A 16459-nucleotide genomic window follows, 5' to 3' on the forward strand; every position below is an offset into this window, starting at 1 on the left:
TTATTGACTTTGCTGACACTGACGCCACAGTCAAGCTTTATTAAACATGAACCGTGTGTATTTGTGCTTGTTTATTAAAGCTGCACCTCAAGCAGAATTTCCACTGTTTATCTGATATGACACGATAAGTTCAGTACACCCATAATGATTACTGTGAAAATCCTAATAACACGCACACAACAGCAAAGCAGCTGATAGAACCACAGTCCACTGATGCAAAATAATGTTACTGACCAGCATAGCGGGTTTTATTGCTGCTTGATGATAAACATGGCTTATTATTTTGTAGCAATATTAAAAATATCAGAAGTTAGGGTCTGTTGTATTGAAATTGTCCTTGTGCAGCCGGATGCACAATGTGAGAATTATTTAATACGTTTTGAGCAAACAACATTTAAAACTAATAAATAAAATGGGAATAAATTATCCTAAAAGCACAATAAAATAGAATGGATTTTTCCAGCTGACAGGTGGACAGAGAGGAATGGATGGTGTAAGGATGTAAGGTCAGCTGTGAGGTTGATTTTTGTGAGGCTTAGGAATAATAAACGGATAATAAATAAAATATGTAATGAATAATAACAATAATAAATAGTAATAAAAATACATAATTTAAATTTGTCAAATTATTTAAATTAATTAATTTATTTTAAAAAAGACAAACATTTAAATCCATGCGTTTTTTTGTTGTTTATTATATTATAATTATAATTATTATATAAAGCCAAAAATGGACCAGCCCCAAGATACCTCCAAGGTCTAATCAAACCCCGCTCTGTACCACGCAACCTCCGAGCCACTAGTCTCGCCTGACTTGATCCTCCACCCAGGACTCAAGGAAGACAAGCATCAAGGCTTTTCTCTGTACTGCACCCAAATGGTGGAACGAGCTTCCCCTGTCTGTCTGAACATCTGAGTCTCTCGCTGTCTTTAAAAAACGATTAAAAACCTTCATCACCTCTTTACTAGGCACTTAAGCTGACTTGTACTTACTTACTCACTTACTTACTAACGCTCTTATTCATTTCTTGCAAAAAAAAAAAAAAAACACCTTTGGTTCTAACAGGGTTTCAGCAGATTTGTGTTCTTGGATTGTTGTTTACTTTAACTAGAGTAAGGTAATGTTCACTATGGAAGCACTTCTGTAAGTCGCCCTGGATAAGAGCGTCTGCTAAATGCAGAAAATGTGAAAGTAAACATAATGGGATACTAGTTCATACATACATTGTGTGACTTACCACTGCTTTAACCTGCTCGGGGATGCACTGGGTCTGATTTATTGGGTAAAAGGCAGGAAACACCCAGGACAGGTCACCAGTCCATCACAGGGCACACACACACACACTTGTACAATTCTCAGTAGCTCCAATCGACCTTACTGCATGTTTTTGAAATATCTGAGCACCTGTAGGAAACCCACACAGATTGAGGGAGAACATACAAACTCCCAGAATTGAACCCAGTCTCTTCTTGCTGTGACGTGACGGCGCTACCCACTTCGCTGTCAATGCAGATTCAAGTCAAAGTTAACCAAATTCAAGTTTCTAAAGTAGATTTGCTCCTGAAGTCTGCAATGCAAAGCTGCGGATTTGTGACATCTGCTTAATTCAAATGTTATTTTACTTGCAAAGTTTGTTAGGTACGAAGCTGCTGTTTCTTTGTGCTCCATTAGTTTTGCTCTTGATTGCTGAATCTGTGTTGTAACATTTAAAAACCTACTGGAATTCTAATCAATTCCTACAAACGTTTTAATCCCGTGTGTTTAAAATGAAATAGACTGGCTTTAATGAAGTAGCCAGCTTTCTCTAGAACAAGCTCTCTCACCTAAAACTGAGAACGTGAGCTGCTTACTGAAGTGCCGTTTACTAAAGTTTTGTTTTAATGCATTCCTTGGGCGTTTGTTTCCCTTTAAGAAAGAGCAGTCTGTGCTCGCCTCCCCCGGTCAGCATTTCACTAGCATGCGTCAGCAGAGAGAGCTGCTGGCTGTCGATTCAAATTTCTCCTTTACAATGATCTGTTTTTAAGGACTTTGTAAATCTCTGTGATCTGGCATGGAAAGCAGATCCTTCATCACTTTGTCGAGCTCCACTGAACCTCGTCTGGCACTAAAGTTTAGGGAAAGTATTTAGTGCGTTCCTTGTATTTAGGCTATTTAATCACTGAAGGAGTTTTACTGTAAGGGTCAAGTGGAGTTACTGGAGTCATGATTCCCAAAAGCGCACAGAGTAGCATACACATGGGTCATGTCTATTTAAAGTAATCACCCTCACTCATGCCTATTTCAGATACTGATCAGCAGCATGAGTGTTGATGAGAATGTTGGGGGAATTTTCTCCAGTGGGGTGGAGTTACTACTTTTTGGGGGAGAGCCTCAACTAAACTAATTTAAAATAGCAGCAGCAACAAAAACAAAATACATGAACATTTTTTTTTTATTGTCACTAATGTAAGAAATGTTTATTTTCATAGCTAGTTTGCCACTGCACGCTGTCTTGATATTTGCCTGAAGTCAGTCTATACTGTGTGAGTCTTAAAGCTGACAGTAACAATTGATGCAAACTGTTTCATCGAGTAAAAACAAGTCAGAAACGACTCTTATGAAATGACTCAAACGAATTGTTCATTGAAATCGAATTAGGGAGCTGTGCCATTATCTATGGAAAAGATCCATTTGTTTTCATCATGGTGTCATGAGTAAAGAGTAGGGATGTAACGATACACTCTACCCACGATGCGATACGATTCACGATACTGAGTTCACGATATAATTTTTTTTCCCAATTTAAATTTGTTCTTTAAAACAAAATTAGACAAATTATGACAGTTTCCTTTTATTATTTCTCTTTGAAAATGTTAATAAAATACTGTATTTGTGCTTATCTTTTATTTATCTAAATAATGAATGCCCTTTTACTTCTGAAGTAGGTACAAACTATGCCAAATAATGCTTATTGTGTAAAAAGAACTGAAATGAAATTTTAAAACAAATCTAACATTACATAAATAAATGAATAAGAAAGTATCCTCACACAAATAAATTTGGCTGGAAAATCCCCTGCCTGGCAACTTTGTTAAGTGCCGTCAACCAGGCGAGGTGAATAGTGCCAGTGCCCTCTGCTGTTTAAAGTGAACAGCTATTTTATTTATTTATTTGTTTTTTTACTGGACAGCTACTGATTTGTACATAAAACCCCCCATGCTCAGGGGTGCACGTCTGGCCATCTGTATTACTCTACTTCTGGTGCTTTCAACTCCCCATCTGCCCTTCCTTTCCTCAGACACGACCAATTTTAAACCACAGTACCACAGTGGTGTGTAATCAATAGGCAGTGTGCATGTAGCAAACAGCATTGCATGCTCAGTATTGCCTTAATGTGAACTCACATCAGACAACGTAAGAACAAGCACAAAAATGTTTGTCAGAATTCATAAACATACACAATGATTACAGCTGAGTTTATAGTTGGTAGCTGGTTTTAGAAAACCAAACCACCATCCCTTACTTTAAATCTGCTTTTTTTTTTTCATGTAAAGTGGTTGAAAATGAAAAGGAAATAGGTGGTGTAAGGTAGAAGAGAAATTCTGTGTATTAATGTGCTTGTGGTTTTAGTTGCTGTAAAAGCAATTTCACATTCACACTTCCTCTTGGTTTCACTCTTTGGCTTGGGTGTGGTGCTCAGAGAACCCAGATTTTACAAAACCTAGTGTAGCCATGCAGTATCGGTAGGGCTGGGCGATATGGCTAAAAAAAAAGTCATATCTCGATATGCTTTTAAGAAGTGGCGAGATACGATATGATATAATGTAAACTTAAAGTACAATGGCAGACCATGTATTTTATCTTATATTGTAATAGTCCTAAAAACACAAAACATTGTACTTCTGATAAATTCTGACTAGTGTTTATATTTTGTATTATTACAGGCTGTATTTGTATTCATATTGACAACGTTTATATTAAACAAACCAGCAGAATCTCACAATGACATTTCTGCTCCGTTTTACTTAAAAAAATACAAATAAAAAAAAAAGCAACAAAAAAAAAAAATCCCGAAAACGTTTCATATTTGATAATGCTTTGCTATCATTGCAAAATGAAATCACACGGTAAACAGCAGCACCGCGACCCAGATCAACCACACAGCAACATAAAATCATAACCGCAGCTTACCTTGGAGGCCATCTTGTATATTTCCAGAGTATTTCCAGAATATTTCCAGAATATACAAATCCATATTTAACTGTGTTTATCCACCTAACTAATGAAAACCGTCTTGAAAGCTGAAACTTTTAATTCGTTCACTTATCTGTCAATTATACAACAACCAATGAAGAGAGAGATTGAAATTCTGCTCAAAATTTAAATTTGAAGCTCTGATTGGTTTATACAGCTGAATCTCTGTAAACCTGTGTATTCTACGCATACTCGATATATAGAATATGGTCATTTTCAACAAAAGTGTAATCAAATATATCGATATTTGCGAAATACCGCCCAGCCCTAAGTATCAGCACTTCAGTTAGCTGCTAATAATTTATTAAAATCATTTAATCGTCTTTCAACTGTAAATAGGTTACAAACGTGGGTGGCCACCATGGCTGTGCAGCATAATAATAATAATAATAATGTTTAAGAATGTTTTACATTATCATATCAAAAAGATAGTAGGACAATACATTTTAACCATTATCACTAAAAGCTAACTCATTTGAAACAAAGCTAACTAAATAGAACATAAGGAGGAAGTTCAAACCTGTAATTAAGCAAAATCAGAAGGAGTTTAGCTTTAAACATGATGTGTTTAGGAGACTAGAGCCAGAAAACCTGTGTGTAAATATGCTAAGCATCCTGGGCCTTATAGGTAAGGAGAACCTCCTTTAAAATTATAAGGTGTTTAACTTTGGAGTCAGTTGAACAAGAGTACAGTGGTACCTTGTAACCCTATGTCGTCCAAACTCAAAATCTTTGAAACTCGACACTCGTGTTCAAATGAACAGTAAACAGCCACTTTGTTCAAAGCTTCGCTTGAGCAGTGCAGTAGGACATCATCAAGATGCGAAGATAAGACGAATCTGCATTTGTGTGGAATAACGGTCAAATCCACTCCGAAAGCTCCACGTGTATCTGTGTTTAGCTGGATTTTCTTTCTGTTTCACTTGTTACAGCTCTGGGCTAAGAAATTGTAAGATAAGTCAAAAACGCTTAAGCTTAATGTGACTTAATGTATTAAAATTATGACATAGAAACACTAAAAACAACCCCATTATTTTAAATTAACGGGACCATGGAACACATTAACAGGTTTCCCCAAACATCCTTATGGAAAAAAAATACCTTAAAACTCAACACCTTTTAAACTCCATGCCACTCCCACAACCAACTGACGATGAGTTTCAAGGTACCACTGTGTTTAAATTTAACTACTAAATTTGGCATGTATTGTAGTCTGTCTGCATTTATCAGGAACGCCAAACTTAGAGTATTACAACAAATAAAATCCCTGCATGTGTCAAGAAACTGTCGTAGCAGGATTACTAATGTCGGATAACTAAAGTTTATATTGTATATCTAGAACTATGTAATTATGTATATATTTTTGGTTTATTTTCTTTCGGCTGCAACCGTATTCGATCGCCACAGCGGATCATTCTGGTCTGAATACCTGATTTGGCACAGTATGCATCAGATACCCTTTTTGACCCAACCCTCTATTTTATTTGGACTTATTTCATCCCCCCCTCAGACACAGCCGCTGAGTGGGCTAGTGTATTTTACTATGCAACTATGCAATAATTGTACAACTGGTATAGATGATCTTATTAAAAAGCAGTGCATATATATTATTAAATATATTATATAATATATATTTTATTATTTAACATATATTAAACCTTAAAATGTATTGATCAGGTGGTTTATACCAGATGCTGCATTGGACACACACAGTTAACACACACACACATCTTGTAAGAGGGGAAGCTCCTCCGCTCTGTGATGCGTGCCATATACCCATTTTAATCCCATACTAACCCATACTAACTGAATGTTCTAAATACTTACAGCATCAGCAATCCAGTGCAATACCAAAGTATATGACACAAATCTTTAATCAAGCTGAAATTAAAATAGTTCTTGAGTTTTTAGAAAAAACTGGTATAAAGGAGCGTATCTAAAGAACAACACTTGACAAGGACTATAAACTAAAATATGAGAATTACATGTAAGCACAGCGTAAAACATCCAAATAAATAAATAAAACCTTAATCGGAATCTATTTAGATGACGCATGGTTTAGTTTGACTTTTCTTTGTGTTGCATCACATTTCTGACTCATATCTGTTCTGTTTCTTTAGGTGGTGAAGACTGTGGGGCTGCGTGAGGTCTGGTTTTTTGGGCTACAGTACACAGACAGCAAGGGCTACACCACATGGCTAAAGCTCAATAAAAAGGTGAGTCCTTTCCCTCTGGTCATTTCCAATGCCCATGCCAGCTCTGAAACTACAGCTGCCATTAGCTTGCGGTAAACCCAAACCTCAGATGTGCAGTTTAACTGGCTTCCTGCTTTGTGCTGCCAGGCAATAAAAAAGAGCCTCCAGGCTGTAAACTTCTGGTGTGTGTGTGTTTGTTGGCGCGCACTTTCATTAAGTGAAGCTCAGCTTAGCACTCTCATGGGTATCATGTGTTCTTACTTCTGAGCCACATGTATGAGTGTGTAAGAAAGACAGAGTAAAAAAAGTAAGTGCTTAATGAAAGAGTAAAATAATCCCACTCTGGCCCACTCAAGGTGGTCGCATATGATGGCACATTTTGGTGTGGAACACATTTATGCCAGTTCTGGGCATGAAGTGCTCACAGTCTAGTGAGGTATTACAAACCCTGGTCCTTAGTGACTTAGCTCCTTGTTTTGGGTCAAAAAGAATAAAATTTTATTTTTATCAACTGCTTTATCCTGGCAAGGTTGCGGTCCAGTTTTATCTGGAATCATTAAGTACGAGGTATGAACACGCACTGGACAGGGTGGCAGTCCATCGCAAAGCTTTGGTCATCCCTCCATTAAAAATAGTCAGACGTGTCTGTGTAGACCAGAGTTTTTTTAAGCAACCCACATTTTGTCCAAGATTTTTGGCAATCTGGTCCCACTGTGGTTTACAAGATGTAACAAAGCCTCCACAAGGGGGTGTTCATGTACACGTTTATTTTGTGTTTGCAAAAATTTGTTTTTAATTATTATTATTTTTCTGTGCAACCCATTATTTGGGCTCTCAACCCACCCAAGGGTCTTGACCCAAGGTTTAAGAAACCCTGGTGTAGACGACCTACGGGTCAATAGCACAGCTGAGATTCAAAACCAAATCTGTAGTGGGTTAGCGGAGCCACCTGAGAGCCTAATCAGACGTTTTTCTTATGATTTACTTTTTTTTTCATGCAGGCAAGACTTTTTGGTAATTAGAAAAAATCCAAACATGTTTGGAGCAGATATCCATGCTGCCTAATGGCATGTTAAGGTTCAATCTGCTGACCCTTTGTTTACAGAACTTTTGATTAATCATTGTTTTGTTTTACCTGTTGCAGTCAGTACAAGCAGGTTAATCTTTTTAAACTAAAGTGAAGAATTTCTCTTGATCAGAACTGATTCCACACATTCATGTTTTAATTAAAGTTTTATTTTAAATGGACTGACGTGTGTAACAGTGCAACATGAAGTCTGTTTTACTAGCACATTTAACATTTAAATATCTCTTCCTGCTTCAAGTAAATGAGCTCTAGACTTGCTGCAAACTGAACTGAATCAGAAAGAAAGTTTATTAACAAAATAATTTCATCATGTTGTTTTTGTGTAACCTTGTCTGTGTTTGTTCTGCAGGTAACCCAGCAGGACGTGAAGAAGGAGAACCCTTTGCAGTTCAAGTTCCGATCAAAGTTCTTTCCAGAGGATGTCTCTGAAGAGCTGATTCAGGAGATCACACAGCGTCTTTTCTTCCTGCAGGTAAACGAGTACATTGGGATGACAGGGCTGTAGTTTAGTTTTAGGTCTTAAATCAGAGATTCAACTCTGGGACTAACTAATTGACTTACCTTTCATGAAAAACTGGACCAGACTTTTAGCAATGTGTCAGCAGCTCTGTGATGGATTGGCTCCCTGTTCAGGGTGTGTTCACATGAACACACCCTGAACATTACATTGCATAAGAGTGAGAGCAAATCTGCTCATGTACAATCTATTCAAACAATTGCTCAAACAAATGTTTAGTTCACCATTTGCATAAAGCCATGCAATTTGCATAAAGTCTTAAATTACATTTGATGATGCCAGTCTGTCTCTACAGCGGGCAGTGTGTGTAGCAGCATGAGACCTGAGGAGCTGGGTTTTATTCTTGCCTCTGAGTTTTGCATGCTTCTTCTATGGCAGAGTGTTTTTTTTTTTTTTTTTTTAGTCTCCGGGTACTTTGGATTCTTTCAGCTCTTAAAAACATGTATTATTAGATAAAATGCACTACATTTTACATGGTGATTTAAAAGAAATTAGAAAGCAAACTTTAAATGTGCATATCTAACTGAAGTGGTAACCCAGGGGTAGATCTTTGGGTTACCAGCTAGAAGCTTGTGGCTCTGCAATGCAGTCACTATTGGGCCCTTGAGCAAGACCTTTAACTCTCTCTGGTCCTGGGATGCTGTATGATGTCTTCCCCTGCACTCTGACCCCAGCTTCCAACGAAGTCTGTACTGTATGTGTATATATGACTGATAAAGGTGTTCTAATGAATCTCCCTTAGATTATCAAGCCCAACTAAGCTACTTTGCTGCTTTTCAGGTGAAGGAATCTATTCTGAATGATGAGAATTATTGCCCTCCTGAGACGGCAGTGCTTCTGGCTTCCTACTCCGTCCAGGCCAAATACGGCGACTATAATAAGGAGGTTCAAAAGCCCGGCTACCTTGCCAATGACAGGCTGCTGCCACAGAGGTGAGCCATAGTGAAGCTTACAGTGTAACGTGCTTTATATTGAATAAATGTCACGCCCATGATCTGATATTTTATGTAATGAGCATGGAAAGCATGGACCCTTTCAGCTATTATTGGATTATTGACACATTATGTGGACATGTACACAATTTGGTGAGGTTATGACTGCATTATTAGAGATATGTGGTCTTCATTGAATAAGTAGTGTCAAAAACATTGGCATGTGTCATGAGGGCTATAATTAAACGACCCGGTCTCTTGGCAAGCATTTGAGAGTTTACTAGATCACCTTGTGTGGGCCTCTGACTCGAATGGAAGACTGTAGTCACTTTCACCTTCAAAACATATCTAAACTTTGAGTTTCCGTAACCCAGCGGTTGCCAGCCTTTTTGTATGTGTAATGTAGAAAAATATCCGGCCATAGGTAAAAAAAAAAAAGAAAAGTGCCGGCCACACCCTCATTTGGCACAGGTTGCCGGTTATAAGAACCCCTGCCTTTACTGGTAATGATGCAGATATGTGTTAGTCACATCATGGCTTTATACTGCACTATATCAGGTTGCCTCCCCCTCCATTACACCCCCACCACACACGCGCACACACACACACACACAACCTGTTCCACTAAATCTGTTGGAAATTTAAACTTAAAATAGTTTGTATATCAGTTGAGTCTTTACTTTGCTTAATGACTCATTTATAATACTAATTCTCTTCTGATTCATTTACAAATGATTCTGTATTGGACTCTTTACTAGGCCTGTGCTTTAATTTTTCAGTTATTTTAATTAGCAGGTATTTTTCTGCTCTAGATTAGTTTTACACAATCAGGTGACTAATTAAATGCTTTTGTTTACACATGAACTAAACCAGTATTTTTCAGACAACAGTACTAGGCCATGACCAAGGTTAAGTGTCAGTTTACTAAGCGTTTCAGCTCTGGGTTGCTACCTGGTAGGTTGCCGCCTAATAGCCGAGTTATAGAGCATGTGTATGTTATTGATGTTTTGTTTAAGAAGGGCTAAAGGAAACAGCTTTTGAATAATTTATGGCATTTAAAAGATGCTTTAATTCAAGCTGACTTAATTGTGACCTTATACAATTTGAGCAGTTTAGGGATGAAGGCCTTCCAAAGCCTAGAAGTGATAACTTTACAGTTGTATAGTTTGAACCAGCAGCCTTCTGGGTACTAGACCAGTACTTTAACTGCTGAGCTATACTCCTGCACCTGAAACGCTAAGTCACTATTAAAGAAATGTTTTTGGTCCAAAATAAAAGTTTTGTTCAAGGATTCTATCATAACATGTATGACTTATTTCACCTACAAATAATATTGCTCACAGTTTTATTTTTACATTTAAAAAATATTTTTCTGGGCGGCATGTTGGGTAGCACTGTCATCTCACATCAAGAAGGTCCTGGGTTCGATTCTCAGGTGGAGCAGTCTGGGTCCTTTCTGTGAGGAGTTTGCATGTTCTCTTTGTTTCTGTGTGGGTTTCCTCCGTGAACTCCAGTTTCCTCCCACAGTCCAAAAACATGCAAGGTGAATTGGAGATACAAAATTGTCAATGACTGTGCTTGACATTAAAGACTTGTGTGTGAAATGTGTGTAACATGAGGCTAAAATCATAATAAATATAAACCATGAAATCAATATAACCGTATAAACGTAAATTAATTACCTTTTTGAGTCTAGAGTTCGTCTTGAGTGTTGATTGGGCATCTTTTTCTTGTGTTCAGAGTTCTAGAGCAGCACAAGTTGACCAAAGAACAGTGGGAAGAGAGAATACAGACCTGGCATGAGGAGCACAGAGGCATGCTCAGGTAATTACTGTTTTCACCAGTCACCCACACAGCACACTCATAAAAGCTACCAGCTGCACGTCTGTTTGTGTTTCTCGTAGCTCTGTACACTGTTCGTGTCTGATCCTGAGCTGTCTGTGTGCTTTGTGTTTGCAGAGAAGACTCTATGATGGAGTATCTCAAGATCGCTCAAGATCTGGAGATGTACGGTGTGAACTACTTTGAGATCAAGAATAAGAAGGGTACCGAGCTGTGGCTGGGCGTGGACGCTCTGGGTCTTAATATTTACGAACATGAAGACAAGTGAGTTACGCTAGACTGAAACTCATCCCAGGACTGTGGGCTAGAAATGAGATGAGCAGAAACGTCAGTGTTTTTGTTGATGGTGTAAAACAGTCCCAAGTTATTTATCAACTTTTAAATAAAATAAATGCAGAGTTAATTTAATAATAACAATTTATTCAGCAAAGTGTGGTGCTGACTGTTGTAAATTAGATAATTAGTGATAGCTGCATAGCTGACAAAGCACAAATCCACTGTTGGGACAGTTGTTAATAAGATAAAATGACCGGCATTGTAATAAAAAACCCTGATCCTTACAATGCTGTTTTGCCTGATGCACAATGAAAGGATGGTAAGAGAGGCAAAATAAGTTTGTAACACTTTTGTCTCATAGGTTTCAAAATACACCAGTTAGGCATAACAATATGACCACCTTCCTGATATTGTGTTGGTCCCCCTTTTGCTGCCAAAACAGCCCTGCAACTGTGATGCACTGTGTATTCTGACACCTTTCTATCAAAACCAGCATTAACTTCAGCAGTTTAAGCTACAGTAGCTCGTATGTTGGACAGCCTTCACTTCCCACGTGCATCAATGAGCCTTGGCCGCCCATGACCCTGTCGTCGGTTTACCACTGTTCCTTCCTTGGACCACTTTTGATACATACTGACCACTGCAGACCGGGAACACCCCACAAGAGCTGCAGTTTTGGAGATGCTCTGACCCAGTCGTCTAGCCATCACAATGTGGCCCTTGTCAAACTCGCTCCTGCTTCTAACACATCAACTTTGAGGATAAAATATTCACTAATATATCCCACCCACTAACAGGTGCCGTGATGAAGAGATAATCAGTGTTATTCACTGCACCTGTCAGTGGTCATAATGTTATGCCTGGTCTGTGTATACAGATAGAAAACATTTATACCAATGTTTTTGTTTTTATCTGACCACAAACTTCAAGTCTTGAGTCTTGCTACTAAAACTGTAGTCAGATCAGACAGAACGTCTTTAGTATCTATTTAATTAAGTCTCAATAATTTTGGATTGTATGTATGACCAGAAAATCCATTTCCTGATCCATATGCTGTAATATGCAACTGTGGTTCTTCACAGAGTGGTAAAAGCACTCGTCTTTTCTTAGAGGTGTCTCTTCAAGATTTTAAACTGTGTCTATGGGAATATGTGCCAGTCCAGAGGTTTTTCCAAAGGTGTTTAATGTGGCTGAGTTCAGATGTCAAGTTCTGTCTTTATAAAATCTTGCTTTTTGCATGGGGCACAGTCATTCTGAAACAGAAAAGGACCTATAAAAAAGATTTTATACAGCTGTCAGCAAAGAGTGTGTGTGTGAAATGAACCCAGCAGTCAGGAGGGGTGTTCACACTGCTGACCATAAAATGTATCCAAAATAGTCAAATGATCATGCTGAACCACAGCCTTGTAAACACTGGTAGACAAAAGAGGTTACAGTACAAGCCATGCTTACCCTTTTATCTTCCGTCTGTTGGATTTGTAGTACTTTTTGAGATTGCTGCATGGAATAGAAAAGTGCTGCATCAGTCACGAAAATGCAACATGTCAGAATCTCCACTGAGGTGGTGTAATGTTCTCTATGTAATACAGTTACCACAACTTGGACAAAACCCTGAGTTCATGATTCAGTGTGTTTATCCAAATGATCCAGTTTCAGTAAAGTCGGGTTTTTTGGACGTTGAAATTAGTGGCATAAACCCTCTTTCAGGAAAAAAGCTTACAGAGAGAGATTTGGTAGACGTGTCGACAAAGAGGACTGTGTTATTTTTGGCTTTAACAATAAGAGCTTTGAAACGGATGTACCAGGGTCGAGTGTATCTCAGTGGAGGATAACTCGTGTGTGACCCGTACTTACAAAAAAGGGTCTGAAACGGCACATGGTCATTGGGTCACATCCTTTTTCCTTAAAAAAATAATGATTGTGCCACACCAGTCAAGCGTTTTGATATGTAGATGTTTTAGTACACCTAAATGTTTTTTTTGTGGATGAGTAGTGCCCTAAATAAGCTTCTTATGCCCTAAATAAGCTTCCTAAATAAGCTTTTTTATGTTATGAATTAACATAAAAAAACCCTTAAGGTCTCAGTGAGTAAGTGAGTAATGGATCTTTGAAGTAACCCCACAGTCCTTACTGGAAGTTCCACAGGAGATTACTCGCTAATTACAGATCTAAAGCTAAAGCTGATCAGTGTGTAATTGTACAATCGAAGCCTGGTTCCATCTGCTGGCCAGACTCAGAATAGGACGTCAGTACTGTAATCCACTGTTGTTTTAACCAAAACTAATTTTAACAAATGTTTTTGTTTTTAGGCTCACACCGAAGATCGGCTTCCCCTGGAGCGAGATCCGCAACATTTCCTTCAACGACAAGAAATTTGTCATCAAGCCCATTGATAAGAAAGCACCAGTAAGTGGTCTTAACCAGGGAATGAATTAACATAAAAAAATTTGGGATTTAAAAAGATCCCTAAAAACTGTATTGTTTATACACTTCTAATATGTAGCAGCTGCAGGAAAAAAAAAAAACATCCGGCAAAATTTTAAAACCGAAGCATTTTAGCTTAGGAACAATCATCTCTCCATCATGGTCTTACACCTTAAAGATAATAGTGTAATAAATAGTTAGAAATGTATGAAAATAAAATTCACCCTACATTTATAAAGAGCTAATTCAGCAGTATGGTTGTGACATTCAGACTTTCTATAGGTTAAGCATATGCTAAGCATTAACATAATTAGGTTTATGTAATATCTAAACGCTTGACAAACAGAACGAGAAATGTTTAATTTTTTTTGTTACATGAACTAGAATTACATCATTAAGCTAAGTGAGTAGCACTGTCGCCTTACAGCAAGAAGGTCCTGGGTTCGATCCCCAGGTGGGGTGGTCCGGGTCCTTTCTGTGTGGAGTTTGCATGTTCTCCCAGTGTATGCGTGCGTATGGGTGCTCCGGGTTTACTCCCACAGTCCAAAGACATGCAAGTGAGGTGAATCGGAGATACTAAATTGTCCATGACTGTGTTCAATATAACTTTGTGTGATGAGTAACTACCGTTCCTGTCATCAATGTGACCAAAGTGTAAAACATGACGTTAAAATCCTAATTAACAAACAAACATCATTATATTATAATAATCTAATTGATTGTGTTATTGCCACAATAGCTATTGTTTCTACATATATTATTAGACATAAAGTGTCTGTAAATTTGCACAGCATTGTCATTTTTGCCCAAGTTGGAATCTCAGTTGTGATAATGGCTGGCCAGGTGCCTACACTGCATGATTGGCTGTGTGTGTAAAGGAGAGGGACAGTGATAAAGCAGAGATTCAAGGCACCTTCACAAGCCGTGATTGATCGCAGATGGCGTGTGTGGCTCTCTGTTTGTGATACTGTGCTGTGTGAAAAATCACCTGGTGAAAAGAAGTACAGTCTGAGCAATTAAAGGTTAAGGGCTTTGTTTAAGGGCCCAACAATGGCGACCTGGAAGTGGGACTTAAACCAGCAATTTTTTGATTACTAATCCAGTATTCAGTTTAAATGTACAGCAAATCAAGTGCATAAAGTGGTGTAAAAACTCAAATAAATAAATGTACAGTATATCACAGAAGAAAGTGTTTTTGGAAAAGAGAACTTCGTTGCCATCAATACTGTAAATGTCACTGCAAAAAACAAGACAGACCAAGCGTAAACTAAAATTAACAGACTAGAATAAACTAAAATATTAAGGTTAGTTCATATGTAAGTGAACTTTACTGTAGCTCTGCCACACTTTACTCCATTCCCATACACACCCCAAACACACTCGATCATAAATGTGATATATTTGTTTTTTTTTATTACAGGATTTTGTCTTCTACGCACCACGGTTGCGGATCAACAAGCGCATCCTTGCGCTGTGCATGGGTAACCATGAGCTTTATATGAGGAGAAGAAAGCCAGATACCATTGAGGTGCAGCAGATGAAAGCTCAGGCCAGAGAGGAGAAACATCAAAAACAAATGGAAAGGTACATCCACCCAAATAAGCCACACAGGTTCTAGTCTGGGTGTCTGTGTTACACATATCTGCTCTGTGAAAAGTAGGTGAAGGTCAAAACAAGAATTAGCATTCCAATGAAAGACTAGTGGAGAAGTTCCTCTGATGCCATCTAGTGGCTGGTTGAAGAACATGTTTAACTTTTTTCACAACATAAAATGATGTAGCCTAGATTAGTGCTTCTTTATTCTTTCTTTATGTTCTCCACAGGTCAGTCTGATCTGTTATAATATTGTCAGATTATTACATGAATTTTCTTTTGATCAGAAGAAGAGCTTTGAAATATTGTGGGTCAGATTTGCACAAGGGGACACATGGAGCTTACACAGTAAAAGAAACACATTATGTTTATTAAGCAGATATTTTAAAAGGTCAAATAAATTACAGAAATCATGGACAATTTTGTTTCTCCAATTTACCTAACATACACATCTTTGGGATGTGGGAGGAAACCGGAGCTCCCGGTGGAAATCCACACAGACACGGGGAGAACATGCAAACTACACATAAAAAGGACCCAGACTGCTCAACCTGGAAACTGAACCTAGGATCTTCTCGCTGTAAGGTGACTGTGTTATCCACGAGCCACAGTGCCGTCCCCTTTTACTAAAAATGTTCAAGGCCATCTGGTGTTTAACACTGACAAACTTTCAGTTGTAATCGAATTATTTAAACATTGTTGCAAATTAGGTTTATTAGCACAATTTACAAGCATTCAGCTGTTTGCAATAAAGCAGTCAAACAGTTGAACAATTTATATAGGTCACTACAACTTATATTAGAAGTCGTTTCTCCAAATTCAACATAAAATGCCGCTGTACACGCACCACAAAAGCCAGATTACAACATACGATTGCAACCGTACATGTACCACAGTTTAAGCAACAGCATTTTCAACCAGAAAATATTGATTTTGATTGAACTGCTTATTTCACTTATTAGATTTATGAAATAAAAGTAACCAGCAAGAACAATGTTCTAACTGAACTGCTAAATCATGCGGTCAGTGTTTAACTTTTTTCTGTAGTAGCTGTTCTTAAACCATCTGTACTTTTAGCACTTGCATCACAGCTTACCACATCCCCTGTTCTCACCAGGAGCTTCTATTCATTTTTCTCTCCTCCAACTTAAAGGGCTCAACTCGAAAACGAAAAGAAGAAGCGTGAGCAGGCAGAAAAGGAGAAGGAAAGAATAGAGCGTGAGAAAGATGAGCTGATCGAGAGACTCAGGCAGATTGAAGAGCAAACGGCAAAAGCACAGAGAGGTACAAAAGCATGGTTTGCAAAAGTTATTGCCCTCTTTTCAATCGCACATTTGTTACTATGAAATATTTTATTTA

At 38.1% G+C, this 16459-nt stretch overlaps 1 protein-coding gene across 1 annotated transcript in view; it reads left to right on the plus strand.

Annotated features, from left to right (window-relative positions):
- The window catches only part of LOC134328225 (radixin), a 49492-nt gene that overhangs the window by 26384 nt on the left and 6649 nt on the right, over positions 1-16459 (plus strand). Inside the window, exons 4-11 of the mRNA XM_063009302.1 lie at positions 6355-6450; positions 7866-7988; positions 8814-8965; positions 10706-10789; positions 10925-11071; positions 13393-13489; positions 14928-15091; positions 16254-16384. Of these exons, the coding sequence (XP_062865372.1) occupies positions 6355-6450; positions 7866-7988; positions 8814-8965; positions 10706-10789; positions 10925-11071; positions 13393-13489; positions 14928-15091; positions 16254-16384 (994 nt within the window). The remainder of the gene's footprint in view (positions 1-6354; positions 6451-7865; positions 7989-8813; positions 8966-10705; positions 10790-10924; positions 11072-13392; positions 13490-14927; positions 15092-16253; positions 16385-16459) is intronic.

Source organism: Trichomycterus rosablanca, chromosome 15 (assembly GCF_030014385.1).
Source record: "Trichomycterus rosablanca isolate fTriRos1 chromosome 15, fTriRos1.hap1, whole genome shotgun sequence".
NCBI lineage: Eukaryota > Metazoa > Chordata > Actinopteri > Siluriformes > Trichomycteridae > Trichomycterus > Trichomycterus rosablanca.